At 34.6% G+C, this 23,854-nt stretch overlaps 1 protein-coding gene across 1 annotated transcript; it reads right to left on the reverse strand.

The window, feature by feature from the left end:
* Window positions 1-6,563: 6,563 nt before the first annotated feature.
* On the reverse strand, window positions 6,564-14,520 carry LOC139511550 (ribonuclease H2 subunit B-like). Its single transcript, XM_071298379.1, has 2 exons — window positions 13,985-14,520; window positions 6,564-7,116 (listed from the first exon to the last, which is right to left on the reverse strand). Exons 1-2 carry the CDS (start codon window positions 14,450-14,452, stop codon window positions 6,619-6,621), a joined length of 966 nt encoding a protein of 321 aa, XP_071154480.1. The 5' UTR covers window positions 14,453-14,520; the 3' UTR covers window positions 6,564-6,618.
* Between the last annotated feature and the right edge of the window lie 9,334 nt (window positions 14,521-23,854).

Genomic DNA, 23,854 nt, shown 5'->3' on the forward strand with positions numbered 1-23,854 from the left:
TATTCAGTATGGGCTTTGCTCATTGTTAAAGGCCGCATGGTTATACCTATAATTGTTCATTTCTGTGTCATTTGGTCTCTTGTGGAGAGTTGTCTCATTGGCAATTGCACAGACCTATTTTTATGTACGTATCACATAATTGGTATTTACAAGAGCAAAACACACAGGTGATCACAGGTGGCACACGAAGAGCATCATCTTATAACAAGTCTGAGTCACGTGAGCTAACCCCCAGTTTTCAGTAGGTTTTCGTGTTGATCCGTCTTTAGTTTTCTAGTTTATTTATTAAAAAAAAATGTCACTGGATTTTCAGCCGTTTCATTTACTCCACCTTTTAAAGATACAAAATGTATATCTTTGTGAATTGAGCGAGCTTTGAACTCTACGCAATCAACAGCCCATCTATTAATAGATTATTTTCATGGTTTTGGAAAGGCAGAATACGTTCACAATAAGTTTAAACAATAGAACACACGCTGAAATGTCTTGCCTTCTTTACTAGCCATTGCTTTAAGGTTATAAACCCCGACAGACAGATAGTTGACCTATTGGACAGAGTTTATAAGAAACAAACTTAAAAGATTGACCAATGAATCAATATAACCTTCTAATGAGGCCATGGTCAGAAGATAAATTAATAAATTGCCAGATCAACATACACACCTTACAATCATTTCATACGCCAAATATAGCTGACCTATTGCTTATAGTATAAGATAATTTGAACACAAACAAAAACTTAAAATTGAGCAATGAACCATAAAAATTAGATCAAGGTCAATTGAAACGAGGGTTTCTTATCGTCGAGTTGCAAGTTGCGAGTAAAGAAAGTCGAGTTGCGAGTTAAGAAAGTCGAGTTGCGAATTAGGAAAGTCGAGTTGCGAGTTAGGAAAGTCGAGTTGCGAGTTAACAAAGTCGAGTTGCGAGTTACAATAATATTTTTAACACCGAATTTTCAGGTTTGATTCACATTTGATGAACAAAGCATGCATGTACCCGAACTTAGTTATTACTGTGATTGCGAGATTCGAAAGAGTTATATGTCATACTTATTTAAATAAGTTCTGGAAGTATTTGAAAAAAAAATAATCTATTATCTATCTATACTATTAAACGAGAAGACCTCATTTTGTGTGTCGCTTCTCTTCCTTCCACAATAAATTAATCATCATGCCTCGGTGTTCTTTAGGTATCATGCATAGTCGCATTTGTCATCCATTCTTATGTTATTCAGATTGAGTTATTTTGGGAGAAAAACGACAAAATAGGTGTCATACCACCAATTAAAAGTCCCTATCTGTTCAACCAAATATTGCAATTTTCACAGCTTTCTAAATATTTTACCTTAAGTTTAACTTCATAGAAACTAGGTATATCCTGAATTGTACAGGTGTCACCTTTCTGCATGTCAATTTTCAACATACATTCAAAATCATATAAGAAAGCAGAGAGCTTCCGAAAGGAGGTACCACTAAAAATAACCCCTGGTTTTCTGGAAATCTTAAATTAGTATACTATGGAGCGCATTAATCCTCAATTTTTAATGCAAACTCATAGACAGGTAAATTTTGGCTCAAAATGGTCTTAATATATTTCTCTTTCAACAAAACTTTCATTTCTGCAAATTTGTTAGTTAGTTTAGGTGAACAATGACATCAAATGCACTTTTTTTTGTCCGAGTAGGCCTACTTTCACATACGTTCTAAATTTGAGGGAGTAATTGGTGGTATGACACCAATAGGTGTCCGGATATTGTGTCCGTTATCCGATTGACTTTTAGTCATAGATAAGACTTCCGGTTTTATACATGCACAAGAACAACCAATCGTATGATAGATTACAAAAATGAAAAATAAATAAGCCAATTAGAGCGTTCTCTACATAATGGTTTTTAGATCGCAAGAACCACAACTACAAGTTATACCTCCTTAGAGACAATTATGTTTTCGCGTTTATCCACCTGTAAACTACGATTATACTACTATAATATACAGAGACTCTGTATTCTGTCTACTTTTGTGTCCGGATATTGTGTCCGTTAAATATCAGACTGACTTTTAGTCATAGATAAGACTTCCGGTTTTATACATGCACAAGAACAACCAATCGTATGATAGATTACAAAAATGAAAAATAAATAAGCCAATCAGAGCGTTCTCTATATAATGGTTTTTAGATCGCAAGAACCACAACTATTATACCTCCTCAGAGACAATTATGTTTTCGCGTTTATCCACCTGTAAACTACGATTATACTACTATAATATACAGACTCTCTGTATTCTGTCTACTTTTTTTCTGAAATATTTACTATCTAAGGAGTCATACCAGTTGCATATATATTGAAATAAGTTAAACATGTGGAAAAAAGAATGTGTCCGTAGTATACGGATGCCACATCGGCACTATCATTTACTATGTTAAGTGGACCGTGTTATGGGGTCAAATCTCTAATTTGGCATTAAAATTAAAAAGAAAAAACTTTAACCTAGGGGCGTAGCTGAGTTGAAATAAAGTGCAAGCATATATTTTTTGAGCCGAGCGAAGCGAGGCGAAATTTTTTTTGGACCATTTTATGATGAAAATGATAAATACCCTATCTGTTTCTTACTATACCATATTTCAAGAAACGATAGTAACATCCTAGTGGGTTTCGTAATTTGGAAACCCGGGAACAGATAAGACACAAAATGACAAGCAAAAACTTTCAACATTGAAAACTAACTACAGATGAAAAACACGGACCCCGAAAAAATGTGGCGACCTCCGGTGCTCCGAAGGTAAGCAGGTCCTGCTTCATGCAAGACACCCGTGGTGTTTCTCACGAGGGTCATTTTAAAATCAAATGAGAGGTTTCTACGACAACGGTAGGTCATTTGTAACACAGATACCCTAGGTGAATCAATAGTCTTTTGGACGAAATGACATTCATTTACATCTTTGCTGGGCGAATTAGATAAAACGTTTTGGCTTTCGTTATCCGCTGCCTTCTTGCTAAAATAAAAATCTAGCTTCTTCATTTTTATTTTTATTTTTACCGGGGTTAAACTTTGTGTCGTGATTGTAGTTGCAAGTACAGACACCGCCAGACACGATAATCCGGAAAGACTAAAGACTATCCGAAATTCAATTTCAGGATTTTTTTTTGATTTTTTTTGGTGAAAAACATGTGCTTTTTGCGTAAAGGCAGCTACGCGCCTGCCTAAAGACGAAAAATAAGGCGTATAGGTACAGTTTTCAATTTGTTAGCGGGCATGACGTAAAACAGCGAATCAAAGAATTCAACTTTATTTATAACTAATATCTATATAGGGCAATGCTGTTGATTAAAAAATACTCCAATCCAGGACCTTTTATTTTCCAAATAATTAATATTACCAATAATTGATAAGTTCCAGTTCGACGGGTTCGAACAGAAAGATTTGAAAGCAGAGAAAACTGTGTATCTTATTATCGGCAAGACTTTATCAGATGACCACTGGCGGATCTAGAAATTTTCATAAGTGGGGGCCCACCGACTGCCTAAAAGGGGGGGGGGGGGGCCGCTCCAGTGATTCCCTATATAAGCAATCAATTTTTTTTCCAAAAAGGGGGGGGGGGCTAAATCCGCCTCTGAACACAATACTAATACTAAAATAAGGTTTGCGCATAGTTATATACTTTAATTCAGTCACGGACCCGCGATATCACGGGTATGTTCTAGTATTTTTTTAAACAACAAATATAGTTGACCTTTTGCATATACAGTATTCGAAAAACAGACCAAAACACAAAATTTTACTTTAACCACTGAACCAAGAACCATGTAAAGGTCACATGAAATCTGACAGTGGACATGTACACCTCACAGGGACTCGGTTAGCAGATTAAAATTTTGTTAATCAAAGTTTTTTTTATATTGTTTTTAGTATTTCCTGTCTATTTGTATTACTTTATTAACGTATTTGACGATGCCATCAATATTTCTTTGTTTTCTAGCAATGTGCACTTTACTATCCATATCCGTATACAAAAAAAAACCTAGGTTAAAACTATCCACATCCGTATACTGAAAAAAAACTAGGTTAAACCTAGGTTTTTTCAGTATACAGATACGGATAGTAAAGTGCACATTGCTAGAAAACAAAGAAATATCGATGGCCATACCCGTAGCCAGGGGGGGGGGGGGGGGGTTCGGACGAACCCCCCCCCCCCCTTGAAATCAAATAAGCACTGTTGAGGTCAACGTTTTGTTCAAATTGTGACTGTTAAAGTCGAGTTCATGAGTCCAACGAACCCCCCTTTATAAATTCCTGGCTACGGGCCTGATGGCAACGTCAAATACGTTAATAAAGTAATACAAATAGACAGGAAATACTAAAAAAAATATAAAAAACATTGATTAACAAAATTTCAATCTGCTAACCGAGTCCCTGTGGTACACCTTACAATTATTCAATAAACGAAAAAATATAGGACCTATTGCTTATAGTAATTGAGAAATGGAATTGACTACGAAAACGTAACCTTGTTCACCGATTCAGTAAATGAGGACCTTGCAAGGTACGCACATACCAAATATATTTATCCTATTACTCATAATAAGAGCGAAATTAAGAATACTTTTTTCAAGTAGTCGCTTAACCATGTATATGAAACATGACAGCGAGAACCATAACATAAGGCATCTATAAAAATTATGTATGAGGGTCTGGATTGGGGGGGGGGGGGGGTCTGTTATTCTGTAAACATTTAATTATCACCCCTTTTTTCTCTAATCTCCATTTTATTTGCCCGTTATTCTCTAATCTTCATTTTTTAAGGGCATTATTCTTTAATCATTTAACCCCATCCAAACCCTCATATATACAAAGTATAAACTGGTCTTCTACTTTCCAAAATGTTAAGCTTATAAGAAGTAAGCTAACATCACCGTTGCCACTGGATCACTATCCTATATCAAGCATTGGTGCGACAGAAGTCACAGGCTTTCCAAAATTGTTTTAATTTCTTTTACATCTTCTAAAATCGCACATCCTATTGGGTTTAAAAGCAGACAGCATGGCATACAGCTAATGATCTTACAAGATTATGTATCTATCCCCTCAAGAATGTGTTTGCCTAAAAAGGAGGGAGGGCAGGATGCACTTCAATAACACATACATCCCTCTAGTCTTTAAACTTTAATGCAAGAATCACAGCATCAAATCAAATCCTCAAAATCCTATCCATGAGTTCATTTTCTTAAAATAGACGTTTTGTCATAGAAAGGCCACTATTTGATTGACATGTTGACTTCACGTGAAAAGTAATTAGGTTTAACCTTTGACATTTGTCATTGCCCAATAATTAGGCCTAAGAACAGTTATTTTGTAGTGCATTTCTTTTAGACAATAAATGAAAATAATCAAAGTGTTTGTAAGCACTGGGGAATTGCTTCAATTTATCAGGGGGAAGTGAAATTAAATATTGCATTGATTGTAGTTGATTAAACAGCAATTCTAGACAAAAGAAGATAACTCCAATTTTTAAAGATAGCTAAAACAATGACTTCATTTATATTTTTAGAACAGATATTAGATTCCTGCACCTTGCAAAAGTTATGTAATTTTCTTAACAAGTGTATCATCATTGTGTGCCTTAAATATCTGAGCATATATTACATCGATAAATTACTGGAAATGTTCAGGAAAAGGATGTATAGAATTTTATGATCAATGCACTATGTATTTGGATTACCTCCCTTACACTGCTTTTAAATTGTCTTTTTCCTTTTTTTTGCCCCTAATTCCTAAAATGGTTTGAGCAATAACAGCCCCCCCCCCCCCCCCCCCCCCTTGGTGGTATGGAAACTTGTGGTATAATTTTAGAGATTCATACACTTTAACACAAGTTATTGTCTGGAAGTTACAAATTCTTAAAATGTTGGGACCATAACCCACAAAGTCAAGCCAACCTTCCTTTAGTGGTATTGAACCTTCTGGTAAAAATTCCGTTAAATTAAAGTTATAGGAAACTAAATGCTCAGATGACGAAATAATAGCATTATACAAAGCAAAAACTGTTTTGCAGTCGTATAAAAAAACGGGATAGTAAAATAGTGATTTTAATAGTTACATTTTAGTTCTATTATTGCACTGTTACAACACTGTCCCATGTTTGGGGAAGGATTGGGATCCTGCTAACATGTTTAACCCATAACATTCTGTATGCATGTGCCTTTCAGTGGACTGGTTGTTGTTTGTTGCTGTGTTTCATATTTGCGTTTCGTTCATTGTTTTGTACATGAATAAGGCCTTAGTTTTCTAGAATGAATTGATTTACATTGTCATTTTGGGGCCTTTTTTAAGCTGCATGACTATGACCAATCTTTAATTCAAGTAAAATTGTTTTTCTAGGACTGTGCAAATTTTTTTAGCTGTGTAATTTGAAGTGAAATTAAACTCTTTTAATACCTTCTCCTATTCTGTCATCAAACTAAAATCGAATGAAAAGTTTTCAACTGTTTTGGATCAAGGATATTCTGAAGGGTTGCAAAATGTTGAAGATGTAGTGGATTATAGGTCGAGTAAATAAATAACATGTTTGTATTTACAGACTTTATATAGCACCAGTGATGATTATGTATAAAGTTTGAAATTATTTCTTCGGTTTTGGGGAGAAAAAACTTGATAAACTCTTCATGCCAGATTTATCAACCTGACTCAATTTTTTCTGTGCTGTTGATACTTTTTTTTCTGTTTGAGCCTTAGGCTTGGACTGTTCTTTGCTGTAATCATCTGTTGGTGCTGAACTCCCTGTTTTCTGTTTTTTGGCCGGTGGCTCTTCATTTTCGATCTCTTTTTTAGGGATAATTACAGGTATTCCCATATAGTCTCTTAAAGCAATACTTAGGTCTTCAGAGATGAAATCGGAAACAACACCATGGGCAAATCTTACAAAGTCTTCTCGAGATGTTACAGAAGATTTTTTACTTTTAATAAAGTTGACACTGTGAGATGAACCGCTGACACAAATATCTTTCTCTGTCATTTTGTCTGCTAGTCTATTTGCTTTTTCTTTCAGCCAAGACAGTGTCTTCTCTTTATTGAATCTGTAAGCTTTGAATGAATCATCTCCCTTGACATCAGATATTTCCTGAAATACAAAATGAAGATACATGTACATGTATAATAAACATATTTACTTTAAGTGTTTAGCTGAACCTTGTCTCTGAATGACCTTAGATCTGCTCAGAATAATAACCTGACGTCAAGCAACAATCAATTTTTAATTGTAATGTCAAAGTTAATGGGAACTTGTGTAATTTCATGTTATGGCGGACAAATTTGCATACAAGTGTAAAATAAAAGCAATTTTATTTGTTTCCCCTCTACAACACCACAATCTCCAACACAATATTGTAATAACTTTAAAAATCAAAGCGCTGTAAGCGCTGAAGGCAGTTAACCAAAAACCAAGGCAACCGTAATCAGGGGCGTAGCTGCCGTTAGGCACTTTAGGCACGTGCCTACACATAATTTTTTCACAAATATTTTTTTTTATTAAAAAAAATAATAAACAACGTTATCTGTAGATGAAAGCCGGGGAAGTTGTCAAAACTCTCTAATTATCGAATTTCATGTGTACACTAGTCTCTCGTCCTTAGTGAAGGGAATATTGAATAGAGTTGAATGTTATTACGATTTTACCTTAAATAGAAACTATAAACTATAACTTTGGTTCAGATCATTTCACTTCTATCAACAAAAACTTGAATGAATCTCAACTTAGAGACATGCATTTTTTAATTAGTTGTTGTTAGTTTTCAACTAGCTTTCCACTTTGTCTTCACCCGACTTGCCAATGTTGGTCGTCAGTTTGGCTGTGCAGGATGTATAAATACGCAGTCACGTCTATAGTTGTAGAGAGAATGCAACTCTTTGAGGAGTTCGTAGTTGGTCTACTGAAAGGCAAAATTTCTGCTCCTATCCAATAATCCCTCATTTTCCAATGCATTACATTTTTAAATTTCCAGACGGCCTTCGTCCTGGACGAGACCTTTTACAGGTCCTAGCTCCAAGTTGTATTTATCGTATTTTTTTTTCAACGGTCCTGAACTTGCATAAATATTTGACACTGGATGTAAAAAAATCAATCAATCAACTGGCTTCCAGTAATTTTGAGTACTCCCAAATCTGCGTGTAATGGCCACAATTATTCAAAATTCCTATTCTTTTGGTAAAAGATAGCCATTTTAAAGATGAAAACATGAAATTAGATGGAATAGACATATCGCATTCCAGTATAACTCTTGCTACTCTTTTTTTTGAAGTTTTATGATTCTATCTGAATCTTTTTGTAATAAATTTCCACAAACTGAACTACAATAGTTTATATATGGTAGAATATATGCATTATACAATGATAATTATCAGTGTTAACGTTCCTATTTTTTTTTTAATGAAGGATCGTCAAAATGAACTATTAATTAAGTTAAGCGTATGTATCAATCAGAACGGAATAGATATGATAATAGGTAGGCACTTAAAGTTAACCATCGAGGGACGTTAACTACCGAGGGTAGTAATGAATATTAATCTTTACCGGATGATTGAAAGCGATGTAAATAAAAAACATGAGAGTGTAATGCTTAATTAAAAAGGGATACGCTGATCTAAGCTGGGCAATGCATATTGCATTTTTTTTATATTACGGATTGTACTGCGTTATTTAATTCACCAGTCAAATGTTATGATACATTATTCATAACTCTTCGAACTTTTCATCATTTATATTATACATGTAATTATCATGATTAAATAACCAGTAAATTTATTATTTTTGTACATAAAATTTTGCAGCTATAACACTGAAAACCGTTTTCCGTCGGCTCTGCCCTGGACCTGCTGGGGGCCTTACGCCCCCTGCCGATTGTTGCCTACAGTTGACTGAATACCTAGCTACGCCCCTGGTAATTATGAAAACTGGCAATGTTGCCTCAACATTAAACATTCAAATATAGTACATTCATGTTTATCTAATGATTTATTTATTAAGGCAAATAATTTATATGTTATCAAGGTTTCAAAAGCAATGCATATATCAATGTATATTTTTTATGGTGAGTCTGCAGTGGTACAATGATTGCAGTTGTTCTACTTGGTAATTAACTTTGGTTTTATTTGACTGCTAGAAGTTCAAGTTGACTTAGTATGAACATGTAATTGTATGAATGGACTGGTTTCCCTGGAAAGAAAACTGAGTTTGTGTTCTATAGTACAAAAGTTATGAGAAACGAATCAGACAAATGTTCACTACAACAGGAATCAAAGGTGAGGTCTGGCTGACCTGCCCATAGTAAATGTAAATGATTTGTTATTTTGTCCCATACATATGAATATATATCATTTAGGGGTTTGGGATCTCAACGGTTTTCAAGTTCTCGGTTCTCTTTTGGGAAAAATTGGTTGCTTGTATAGAGAATCACTGAAGCGAGACTGGAGCGGGCCCCCTCTTAGGTCAGTCAGCGGGCCCCCACTTATGAAAATTTCTGGATCCGCCACTTGGGGTAGGGTGACCCTAGGGACTTCCCCTACATTTCATTTCATTTGTTATATTGTCCCATACATGAATATATATATATATTGTTTTGGTGTGGGGATCTCATTGGTTTCCAAGTTCTCAAACAGGAGGGTAGGGTGACCCCAGGGACTCCACCTATATTTCATTTAATTAGTTATAATTTGGGCCATACATGAATATATATATTGTTTTGGTGTGGGGATCTCAACCATTTCCAAGTTCTCAAACAGGAGGGTTGTGGTGATCACAGGGACTTCCCCTATATTTTATTTGATTTGTTATATTGTCCCATACATGAGTATATATGGTTTAGGGGAAAGGATCTTGACCATTTCCAAGTTCTCAAACAGGAGGGTGTACAGTGACCTCAGGGACTCCCCCTATCTTTCATTTGAATTGTTATATTGTCCCGTACATGAATATATGGTTAAGGGGTGGCGATCTCAACGGGTTTCAAATTCTCAAACAGGAGGGGGTGGGGTGCCCCAAGGGACTCCCCCTATATTTCATCTGATTTGTTATATTGTCCCATACATGAATATATATATAGGTTTAGGGGTGGGGATCTGGACCATTTTTGAATTCTAAAACAGGAAGGGTGCGGTGACCCCTAGCGACTCTTCCTATATTTCATTTGATTTTTCATATTGTCACAAACATGAATATATATGGTTGCACCCCCTTAAATTTGCAAAGCATGGGTTGTTCTCAGCTTAATAAAGAATATTCCGATAATTTTACCTCAAATTTTTTTTATCCTCGCTCTGCTCTGCGAAAATTTAAGTTTGCGCCCCTCCTAACCTAAAATCCTGGATCTGCCCCTCATATGGTTTAGGGGTGGGGAGCTCGACCCTTCCCAAGTTATCAAACAGGATGGGGTAGAGTGGCCCAAAGAATGCCACCTATATATCATATGATTTACTTACATTTAGGCAGGGGCGGATCCAGCCATTTTAAAAAGGGGGGGTTCCTAACCCAGGACAAAGGGGGGGTTCCAATTACATGTCCCCATTCAAATGCATTGATCGTCCAAAAAAAAAGGGGGTTCCAACCCCCGGAACCCCCCCTCTGGATCCGCGCCTGATTTAGGTATATATAATATAGTTGCATTATTTGTGAAAATAAAGAAAGAAACTTTCAGCTACTTTAATTGACCCTTCAAAATTGAGAAAAACAAATAACCCTTCGAAATTGTAGTAATATGTTTATACTTTAAAAGCATCTCACATGCATTATCATCATTTATCACTGATAAAGAAAATTTAGACAGTGACCATGAACATGTATATTGTTAGATATACTGTTCCCAGCTGTCTTTTAAATTAAAATTTGTCAAAAAGTAATTTTGAGTTTCTGTATAAAATATTCTTCTGCTTTTTCTTTCTTTACATACATCTTTTAGTTTACAATTCTAGTATTTATATTCATTTACCATGCATACATTTATTTTTTCACCTGCTTTGATTTATTTAGTAATTGATCTCCAAACCCGGAATTATCCTTATCCGCTTCCGGAATCGGATCCGATATTGTAAAATTTTGTCTTCACGGCCGCCATTGTTATGTGTTTACAATTTTGTTTTTGTCAATCAGATACGATTTTACCCGAATTTATACAATATTTGTCGGCGATTTTCTGTATAAAGCTAGCGGTTGAACAAAATGAACATCGCTGTCATAAATAATAATGATAAAAATAAGTTTTTAGCTCGTTTAATTGGAGACTTTGGCGAACATAATGAAAAGGTTTGCAAAGTAATTTCTTATTTTCTTTCAAGTGGAAGGTGACTACGTCGGGCGTAGCTAGAAACCAACCATCCTAGTCGAAATTCCGCTTGCAAAAGTGGAAGGTAGCGGACCTCAGACCACCGATAATTTGCACACCTGCCTCCAAATTTAAAAGCTACGAAAATTTCTTTTTCTAATTTGAAATTGCCGCCAACAGCATGAACAGTTGAACTTATTATATAATAGACTACTGACGTAGTTGTACTACGTATTGATGACAAACAATATCCCTACGACTTTTGCCATTTGGGAAATCTAAACTACTTGTCTTAAGAGATTTTCGACGATTAAATATTTCAGACAATTGTTCTTTGACATCTTAGCTAAAAGCACAAGTCATAATGAACTACACAAGGATACTTAATAAGCACTACTTCCTATGTGTAACTTCAAAACTTTTGGATAAATCGACGATCATTTAAGGTTTTTCTGGTCATATTTTTTGTAATCCAGAATAAAAAGTATTAAAAAAGTGTTCAATTAGTTATATATAACATAGTAGCGAGCTAGATAATAACAATGGCAAGTATTTCAGCATTTATTGGATAGAACACAAATCTAGGGTGCTCGCATAATGCAGCTTAACTGCATAAAAAAACAACATGTGTGCTTAAAAAAAGATTTGGCTTTATTTTTTACCATGTCCTGGAAGTGTGACTGTGTCCTGTATACCAAGAGAGGTGGACATTGAAGAAATATTTCTTTGCAAAAAAGCCAATCTCTACTCAACTCAAGCAGAGATATTCTTCACTGTTAATATCACCATCATCTTCGCTAGCCAAGGGTTACGATCCACTCCCGCTCTCTCCACCCTTTGTGGATTGAGATAAAATTTCGGAGACACAGGATAAGGATTTTCATTGGTTGCAGTTGAAACTCGCTGCATCCAATCAAAAGTGTCTATAACATAGTCAAACTTTCTTAAACAAATTTAATGAAAAAAAAAGGAATTATTATGGGTAATTGTGGGTCACAAAATATTTCTGTTCTGGAAAATCTTAATGACTAGCAGTAAAAATTATATGGAAATTATTATCTCCATTCCAATAAAACAAATCCTGGATGATTGGAAAACAATTGACATCCCTGAAAAATATGTATCTCCAGTGGGAAAAATGATTCTTCAGGCAGAAGACATGAAGGTATGTACAGGTGTTGATGTAAATGGTATAGAAGCAGAATTTCAGTTTAATGGGATACAAAGATATAAATCTCCTCCAGATTATTGGAAAAACCTTGGAAATTCCAAATCAAGATCAACAGACCAAAAAAATGTTGGAAAACACATAATAATGGAAAAACTAAGTCATCTTCCAGCAAATTCATGTATAGCATTTACTGATGGGTCCTGTCTTGGTAGTCCTGGCCCTGTAGGAGCAGGTGCTGTCATCTTTCCGTCAAATAATCAACCACAAATTGAAATTAGTAAAGCTGTATCCAAGAAAGGATCAATACTACTCGGAGAACTGATCGCCATTAAACTTGTTGTTGACCACTTTTTAATATCAGAAAACAGACAAAACACAGACTCAATTACACTTTTTTCAGATAGTCAGACCTCAATTGGAATTTTAACTTTAAACTGGAAATCAGAGAATTACATCAAAGTCATAAGAGAAATTAAGAAAAACATGAAAGTATTAAAGATGAATGGAATTCCATTAAATTTTGAATGGACACCTGGTCATGCTGATATCCAAGGAAATGACATTGCTGATTCACTGGCCAAAAAAGGAGCTAAAGAAGCTGAAAAAATAGAAGAACCATCAGAAGTTACCAGGCAGGATATAAAACGTGCAGCAAGAGAACGTGTTTTAAGAAAATGGCAGAACCAATGGGAAACAAGTCAACGTGGCAGAAATTATTACAACTATCATCAAAAAGTCTGTCAGAAAATACCAAAAGATTTACCATCCAAATGGTCGTTTTCAATTACAACTAGTTTGAGAACAGGTTATTGTGATCTAAATGATTATAAATCCAAAATTATACCATCATCAGACAAAAACTGTTCCTGCGGAGAGCCAGAAACTGTAGAACACTACCTTTTACATTGTTCTAACTATGAGGAGGCTAGAGAGAGGATGAGAACATCTATTTACTTTATTACAGGAAATATACACATGGATTTAGACACCTTATTAGGAATCGATGAAGAAGACATTAATAGAGACAATCGAAATGAGATATTGTGCCATCTGGAAAATTATTTAACGGAGTCTGGTAGATTCAAAAACACTATACAGCAAAAAACACTATAAATCTATATCAAAATTAAGTCAAAATTTTTTAAGCAGCAGCCACAATTTCAATTAAGTACATGAGTGAACATTACATATGTGAAGAAACTACAAAAGAGGAAACGTACACAAGTGTTTACAGTGTCATTTGGGACACTTACTAAAGACTAAAGACTCGCCTCTTTGGAAAATACATGGAATTTCTTGTGCACCAATAGACAAAAAGTTTGGATTTTTTTTGTCCAGATGGAAAATTTGTTTGGAATTTTATAAAAAATAAAGGAAAGAAAATCTGGAATTCCAATGTTTTCCATAAGGGGGGGGGGGACAGACTATTTCTGGAAAGACTAATAGCCCAATAAACTTGTAGATACTTCATGCACTGGATAGTGGTTTATATTACATTGATATACCTTTAACAGTGACATCCCACTTGTGTTGCAAAGTCTCCTACATTCTGGAAAACTGTCATCAGCAACTATTTGATCTAATGTCATGAATTTGCCAGATTTCTCCTCTTTCTGCAGGTACGGCAAAACCAAAAACAGTGGATCGATGGGAGTTGTAAACAGAATTTTTCCATCTTTAAGGATTTTATTGTCAATTATCCATGATCTAAATTGTTGATTAAAACTCTGTAACTCATAAACGTCTGTGTCATTTCCAGAAAACAAAAACAAAGCCCCCTTTTCGGTCTTCGGATGTTTTAACTGGTAAAATTTGGGATTTTCCTCTGGATCCTGGTTAGTCTGTAGGGTTGTACTGTTGATTAACATGACCCACTGGTCTGGTTCTTTTTCGGTAATTCCGTTGCATTTCGATTTCTGTTCAGTGGTATTTTCTTTGGAAGGATTTGCTCTTGAAGATCTTCTTGGTGGCATTTTCCAAAAAAAATCGCGGGGAAATTTTAGTTTGACATGTTTCTTTACTCCTTTGCAAAACAGGTAATTTTAAACGCAGTTGTGATAAAGATTTTCATATTATAGTTTGTGAATCAAACTGGGAAGGGAATTTAAAAGGCGAATTTTCAAAGTATAAAATTAACTTTTAAAAGGGGCAGATAAAATCATTTAATACGAATTATAGGACTATATAGTTTGGGCTCTGTGGACAAATTTAAAAACCGGTAACAAAATCAAAATAGAAATGCAGTGTTTGATTCAGCCTGGGAACAGTATATCTAACTGTTAATATATATGTTCCTGATTCAGCATATCAAAGTACAGAAAGAATAAATTTTGTTGTTGAAATCAAACAAAGTTTAATATTTATTCGACCTTTTGCACTAAATATGGCCCTAATTAACTTTGAAACGAGGCCTTAAGTCCTAAATATAAATCATGATTCGATTCAGCATACTTTGAATTAAACCCTTTTAAAATTTGTCAAAAAAAATAAGCAAAACAACATATTCTATTTAAGCCACTTAATTTCAACTAATTTTTGTAATGTGTGCATGATATATAATTCAATACACTGTTACACCACAGGCGCTTGGGTTTATGATACAGATTTTATTTTTGATTTTTTTTTTGGCTGATTAAAATATTCAATTTTCTATATTTATAATACATATCTCTTCTTCTTCCATATAAGAGTTGGGTTCCTTGAATGAAACGTTTAAACTCTGCGGGACTACGCATGGTGACACTACATATCTAGTCCCCTAAGGCTATATACAGTATTTACAATAAAATCAGGTTGTTACGGTTAAAATTATGTACAATCGTCCAGTCTGGTATTAATGTGTTGTCTGTAGCCCTGAGCGGAAATCTTCAACTGATCCCGCTTCAGCAACCCTGGCAGGTAATGTATTCCATTCCATGATTGTTCTTGGAAAGAAGGAGTTCCTGTAGACATCACTGGTGACCCTCTGTTGGTAAAACTTGTGTCCTCCACGAGTTCTACTGTCGCCACCTTTGAGGTAAGTACTCTTGTTGATGTCTATCAGCTCATTCTGGATACGATAGAGCATGCATAGCCTGTTGTCACGGCGTCTCGTCTGTAATGTGTCCCATTTTAGATCTTCTAACATGGTAGTGACGCACCCTGGTGTGCGTGATGTGTAGTCATTATAGACGAATCTAGCAGCTCTCCTCTGTATGAGTTCTAGTGTGTTGATGCTTGCTTGGTTGGTTGGGTCCCATATAGTAGAAGCATACTCTATGACAGGTCGCACGAGTGTTGTATAGCCAACAGCCTTTACTTTCCTTGTACATTCTTTTAGGTTTCGTTTAACAAACCCAAGTGTTCGGTTACCCTTTGCTGTTACACTCTGGATATGTTTGTTCCATGAGAGATTGTTTGATATTGATACTCCCAAGTACTTGGCACTATCTACTGGTTCGAGTATGTGTCCATGCAGAGTGTATGGGTATTGTATAGGTTCTTTGTTCTTTGGTGGTATGCGGATAATATTGCATTTTGTTGGATTGAATCTCATCATCCATGTTTTTTCCCAATTTTCTAACGCTTCAAGGTCTTTCTGAAGTTGTTCTGTATCTTTGGCGTTACTAATTTCGCTGTACAGTAGACTGTCATCAGCAAAGAGGCGGACGTCTGATTGAGTATATCCGGGCATGTCTATCACTTCTGTGCATGTCTCACCTAGTTTCGATTGATTTAAACGACCCAGAGAAAATACCCAATTTTACTATCCGTTTCTTAGTATGGATAGTAAAATTGGGTAGTTCTGGGTCGTATAAATCACTCGAAACTAGGTGAGACATGCACAGCCGGAAGTGATAGATATGTATTATAAATATAGAAAATTGAATATTTTAATCAGCAAAAAAAAAATCAAAAAAAAAAAATCTGTATCATATACCCAAGCGCCTGTGTGTTACACCACTGTCCAAGGTTAAGGGAGGGTTGGACATCCGCTAACATGGATAACCCCGACACATTTTGTATGTGCATGTCCCTAGTCAGGAGCCTGTAATATTCAGTGGTTGTAGATTCGTTTTTTTGCCAGTATTTGTATTTTATTTATTTTTAACACATAAATCAGGCCGTTAGTATACTCGTTTGAATTGTTTTACATTAGTTATTTCGGGGTGTTTTACAATAGCTGACTATGCGGTATTGGTTTTGCTCATTGCTGAGGGTCGTATGGTGACCTATAATAATTGCTAATTTCTACGTCATTTGATCTCTCGTTGAGAGTTGCTTCATTGTCAATGAATTATACCACATCTTCTTATTTGATATTAGAAAATTATTGCTGTTGATCGCTTAATTCCTTATTAACGGTTAAGGCCATAACACTCAAAACAATTCCAATCTTCCTTTTTTGGTATGGATACTTAATTGTGGTTCAATTTACTTATACTCAAAATACTCCTTGTTTTTATGCCTTTATTCCCGGACGGGTTGGGTCATGATCGTATTTGTCAAAGCTGAAACATGATACATTTTATAAATATACATTAGTGTGTCTTTCTTTTCTCTTCGTTGTAATCATTGATTTAATTGTACTCAAATAATTGTAATCATTTTGTAATCATTGTACCAAATTTAACTTGTGATTATTCTGCCTGTAATGGGCGTCTTTAATTGACAATAAAATATAAAAAAAAAAAAAAAAAAAATGATCTCAAAAATCAATCCAACCTTCCTTTTGCTGTATGGAACCAAGTCCCCCCCCCAAAAAAAAAATAAAAAATAAAAATAAGGAACAAATCCGTCATGGTAACAATGATAAACAATTCGTATGATTTCTTTGTGATTTGAAAGTGATAAAATTTCACATGCAAATGAGATTACAAATCACAATAACCATATAACAAATCACGAACAAATTGCTCACAATTCATAAGCAAATCATAAACAAATTGTCAAGAAAATGTTTTGAAATCATTACAGCCGATTCCATTGATTGTGTAGATAGAGGTAATATCTTTGGTTAGCTTGCTTGCTAGCTGAACCGTGAAGTCATTATTAGGCAAGGTATACTACCCTTCTTTCGAAGTAGCCTAGTCCTATAGACAGATATATTGGTTATTTGTCGGACTAGTCTACTCTTCAAGGAGGGTAGTTTACCTAACCTAATAATGACTTCACGGTTCAGCTAGCAAGCAAGCTAACCAAAGATATTACCTCTATCTACACACTCAATGGAATCGGATGTAACAAATCAGAAGTAATTGCTTTCCTACTTCAAGCAAATCACAAAGAAATTGTTTTCAAATCGTAAAGAAATTGTTATCAAATCTTTAACAAATCAGAAGTAAATCATATATTCACAACCAAATCGTAAATAAATTAGCATCAATCATCAATTCACAGATTAAATCATTTACATCCAGATCAAAAATATGTTTTGCCCCTAAAACCCCCAAACTTTGAAGCGCAATTGTCTTCATTTTACCTTTAATAGCTACTCCTCTAATTGTAAAAAAGGAATACTATATTTGGTTGCGATGAGGGACGAAATGTTCCCTTTGTGTAGGTTTCAGGCGGGATAAAACGGATGAACAAGATATACGGAAAAATTAAAGGCGACAATAATAAAACATGTAAATCGCATAAATATTCAAAATGTTTCTGTGTGACTGGTTTTGGTTTGTTCTTCAAAATGCCGCCAAAGGGCAGTGTCTGGCCTGAATAAGAGCTGCTTGATTGTGAAGACGTGCCTTTACTATAAAATTAATTATAAATAATAAGAATTCACAAAACCTTAAAAAATCTGACATACCAATAATTGGCATTTCTGACGCAAAATTTTCAATTGCATTTATCCTTCTCAGATCCGTTCATCATCCGTTTTATCCGTTATACGTCCGGTAGAAGTCCGTTTCTCATTCGTTCAACATCCGTTTTATCCATTAAACGTCCGGTAGAAGTCCGTTTGTGAATTTTTCTTCCAGACCTCCAATGGATGTATAGCGGACACGTAACGGATACAAAACGGAAACGAAACGGACGAGTACCGTACAAAACAGACGCCTAACGGACGTTCAACGGACATTTTATCCGTTGGACGTCCGTTCAAAGTTTTACATACATGAACGGATTGAAAAAAAGTTATCCGTTAGGCGTCCGTTCGAGCTATCCGGTAAGGTGTGACCGAGGCTTTCCTTACCACCGTCATCTTTCATAGACTCAATAAAACTCTTCATCTTGCAACCTTCTTTGTTCAGTTAATATAGAACAGTATTTGAAAGGGGGGGGCAATAACTTTTTGTGTTAACCTGTTATGGCCCTTTTCAACTGAAGGTGTTGTTCACTGTTATCTGAGATCAATTTAAGCTGTTAACTGTTTTCAACCCTGTTTAATTTTGTTAACTGTTATCAGCATTTTTGCATTTTTTGTTAACTGTTTTTTTTCCCAAAATCGAGGTGTTGTTAACATATTGCCCCCCCCCCCCCCCCCTTGAAATTTGACCTCAACCGGAAGTCAGAGAGATGTTTAAACAAAGAAAATTTGAATGCATTTACATTTTATTCATTGTATCAAATCATCAAAGGAAACAAATCATACCGAAATCACACCATTCTAGCTAACAAATTTCTTTCAAATCATTCCATACGATATTCTAAGTAAACAAATCATAAAGAAATCACACAAAAACAGAAACAAATTGCTTACAAATCATACAATAGAAAGAAATCACAAAGAAATCAGTTTTAGGGAATTTGGAAAATTCTGATTTGTGTAATGAATCGCAAGCAAATGGTACTAACAAATCGCAGAATCACGATTTAAAAGCAGTTTGTTCATTTATTTTTCTGTTTGGGTTATGATGGTCAATTTTTTTTTTTTTTATTCTAGCAGATTTTTTGTTCAAACATGTTAGGGATAACAATTAATAATTTGGCGGATTTTTGAAAGAATTATAAAAAAAAAGCATTATGGTCGACATTCAAATGGAGAGTCAGTCGAGAAACCCTCAACGTGTTTATTCTTACTGGTTACCACATTTTCCGTAAAAAAAAACTATTTTGAGCCGATATATTATACTGACTCATGAGTCGGACGACGATGACGATGACAACGTGATAACAATATAACACCCCAAAAATTGTTTGTGGTCGTATAAAATTTTTGACCCCTTTTTTTTTGGTTTAATTTTGAAGGTTATTTTCTTTTCAGGAAAAATATTCAAATTTCAGAGAGTTCTATAAAAAAAATTTAGACCCTTTTGGCCCCTAAAAATTTGAAGATTATTTTCTTTTCAGAGTTCCCTAAAATTTTAACACAAGTCTTGTAATCGGTAGGAAAATTCTTAATTTTGGCCACTTTTTTCTGAACATGAGGGGGCAATTACCGCAAAAATAAATCGAGTATGTGCGGGAGGGGCAATTTCAATCCCTGTCCTCCTTTTGTGGTATGGAACCTCATACTCATACTTTTTTAAGGTCCATACACTTAAAACACAAGGTATTTTCTGGAAACAAGAAAAATGCTTGTTGTTTGACCCTAATTCGTGTATGTTTTGGGGCAATTACCCCCAAACACAATCCTAGCCTTAATTTTGTGATACGGAACCTTGTGGTACAATTTCAGAGAGATTCATACACTTACACACAAGTTATTGTCCAGAAACTACTAAAATGCTTGTTTTGGTCTTCAATTTCAAAACTGTTGGTACCATTAACCCCAAAATTCATCACAATCTTTCTTTTGTGGTATTGGATTTTCTGGTAAATTTTCATGATCCATTCGCTTTTCAACTGATTTTTATAGTTCGTTCTGATGTTGTACTGTTATACCGCTGTCCCATGTTAGGGGAGGGTTGGGCCCCCGCTAACATGTTTAACCCCACAACATTCTGTATGCGTCTTTCCCAAGTCAGGAGCCTGTTATTCAGTGGTTGCCGTTTGTAGCTGTGTAACATATTTGTTTTTCGTACATTATTTTGTACATAAATTATGCTTTAAGTTTTCTCGTTTCAGTTGATTTTTTAGCCTCTTTATAGCTATGCGGTATGGGCTTTGTACATTGTTGAGGGTCGTACAGCAACCTATAATTGTAAACTTCTGTCATTTGGGAGAGTTGTTTCATTAACTATCATACCACATCTTCTTATTTTTGGAGGAAGTCAGCATGGCAGTTATATATATAATCATAGTTTGTGAAGGGACCTGTTGACTGCAAATACAATGGGAATATTGGAAAAACCACCGTTAAAAGTGATTCTTGTGTAGGCAGATATGGCAAAATTATAGACAGCAGCTTCGTTAGCAATAAAGAAAGTTATTGGGTTCAAGCGAATCTGACGTTGAGTGTAAGCAGTCTTCAATAGTGCAGAGAATGTTGCATTTATGTCCTCTGACTTCCCAAGTAAGTGAAAACATCTCTCCATCAACAAATTATGAAGAGTTTAGAATTTAGATTAGTTTAAAACTTTTGTCTTTAAATCACTTGCAATATTTCTATATTTATTCTAAAACTTTACAGAAAAAATTAATTTAAATTACAGTATTGAAATTTGTTTAATAAATAACGGACGTAACATTGTAGATATATTTCATAAATCATTGATCTTATATATTTACTATTCAAATGTGCATTAATCCTATGAATTAAAAAAAACTTTATTTTATACTTATACAAAATTAACATTAAATTTGCAATAATTAATTCGTGCGTGTTAAGCAAAACAAACATCATTCACCTTGTTTATCTAAGAACTCTTTACTTCATAAAATAATGTGGGACAATCATAACTCTAAAATTTCAGAAAGTGGGACAATCGGCAATAAACCATAATCATGGCTAAAATTTATATTCCTTTAATAGGAACTTCTAAAAATAAATTGACAGCTAATCACCTCAAGACAATACAAAATTTCTCTATACATAATTTTATTTAAAAGCCGTGTAAGGGAGGTAAATCACAAACATAAACAACATTGTACTTAAAATGAGTTTGAATTACCTCCCTTACACTGCTTTTAAACTGTCCATTAACAGGAAACTCTTCCCCCCCCCCCATTCCTAAACAGTTTGAGTCACAAGACCAACTCATGGGAACAGAAATTGAACTTGGTCTGATAAAGCCATTTATCTATTATAAAATCAATATCTTCAAAGTTTGGAAAACTGATTATTTTAGAGAATATTCTAAGTCAAAGTACCATAACTCTGCACACAAAAGTCATTAGACTGTAACAAAACTGAAACTGACTGATGAATTGGCATACAGACAGAGTGCAAACCTACAGTCCTCTTCGCCTTTGTCGGTAGGGGACTAATAAAAGGAGATGTGCTCACAAGACACAGATGATGCCTCCATTTGCATACAACTTTATAATAGGACATTAGAAATTTAGTACATTACGAACTTCCAAGAACAGTAAATGTGGTGCTACCAACTTCAATCTTGGTAAGATTTCTGTGGTTACAATTATGTAAATATCAAATAACATTTGGTTAAGACACCTAAAATTGGAGAACTGAAACGAAAATTTAAACAATTTTCTATTTGAAAGGGACATAACTGTAGAATGGTAAAAGTCACCCCAAAATTTAAACTTAATCTGTGCTTTTATAAGTAATAAAGCATTGTGATTTTCACTGAATTGTGAACAAGCATTCTGCGAGTATTGAATGGCAATACATAGTCTGCTTGGCTTCCAGTTAAAAATTATTTGTATTGAAACAAAATTCTAACTCGATAAATAACTTGTCATTATGTCAACTATATAACAAATTTCAAGTCATTTTTACAAGCATGACAAAAGTGACCAGATGCTCCGCAGGGCGTAACTTTATACGACCGCAGAGGTTGAACCCTGAACGGTTGGGGCAAGTATGGACACAACATTCAAGCTGGATTCAGCTCTAAATTTGGATTGTGATTAAATAGTTGACACAGCATAGGTTTCTGACACAGAATGAATGTGTTCTAATGAACTTAAAATTTTTGTTTTCTCTTAGAGCAATTCACTATGCTGTTGAATATTAATCCTCTCAAAAAAATGTTTGAAGAAATTTTCTTTTTTATTTATGAAATTTCAAATGAGAAAAATTGAACCCAATTTATTTAATCACATCCCCCTTTCCCTTATTCCAAAACTAATCTCAATTAAAATTTCTAATGGAGTTTGCAACAATAACTACTCATTTAAATACATCATAAAATATTAAGATGTAAAAAAACTGCTTGTTATCACTGAATGGTAAAGATTATTTTAATTTATCAGTTGGTAGTAAAAAGTGAATATACATTGTATATTGTATATAACAAAGATTTAAGTTGATTCTGGACAAAGAAAGATAACTCCAATTAAAAAAAATCTTGCTATTGCACAATATTTTGCAATTAGATATTTCTTGCTTACTATTCTGGCCAAAGAAAGATAACTCTTATTAAAAAAAATCTGCTATTTCACAATATTGTGCAATTAGATATTTCTTGCCATTGCGCAATACTGTGCAATTGAAAAGACTTGCTATTGCACAATACTTAATATAATAATTTTAGATCCTGATTTGGACCAACTTGAAAACTGGGCCCATAATAAAAAATCTAAGTACATTTTTGGATTCAGCATATCAAAGAACCCCAAGATTTCAATTTTTGTTAAAATCAGACTTAGTTTAATTTTCGACCCTTTGGACTTTAGTGTAGACCAATTTGAAAACAGGACCAAAAATGAAGAATCTACATACACAGTTAGATTTGGTATATCAAAGAACCCCATTTATTCAATTTTTGATGAAATCAAACAAAGTTTAATTTTGGACCCCGATTTGGACCAACTTGAAAACTGGGCCAATAATCAAGAATCTAAGTACATTTTTAGGTTCAGCATATCAAAGAACCTAACTCATTCATTTTTTGTCAAAATCAAACTAAGTTTAATTTTGGACCCTTTGGACCTTAATGTAGACCAATTTGAAAACGGGACCAAAAGTTGAGAATCTACTTACACAGTCATGACAGTTAGATTCGGCATATCAAAGAACCCCAATTATTCAATTTTGATGAAATCAAACAAAGTTTAATTTTGGACCCTTTGGGCCCCTTATTCTGTTGGGACCAAAACTCCCAAAATCAATACCAACCTTCCTTTTATGGTCATAAACCTCGTGTTTAAATTTCATAGATTTCTATTTACTTATACTAACGTTATGGTGCGAAAACCAAGAAAAATGCTTATTTGGGTCCCTTTTTGGCCCCTAATTCCTAAACTGTTGGGACCTAAACTCCCAAAATCAATACCAACCTTCCTTTTGTAGTCATTAACATTGTGTTTAAATTTCATTGATTTCTATTTGCTTAAACTAAAGTTATTGTGCAAAAACCAAGAATAATGCTTATTTGGGCCCTTTT

This window comes from Mytilus edulis, chromosome 2 (assembly GCF_963676685.1).
Source record: "Mytilus edulis chromosome 2, xbMytEdul2.2, whole genome shotgun sequence".
In the NCBI taxonomy this organism is placed as follows: domain Eukaryota; kingdom Metazoa; phylum Mollusca; class Bivalvia; order Mytilida; family Mytilidae; genus Mytilus; species Mytilus edulis.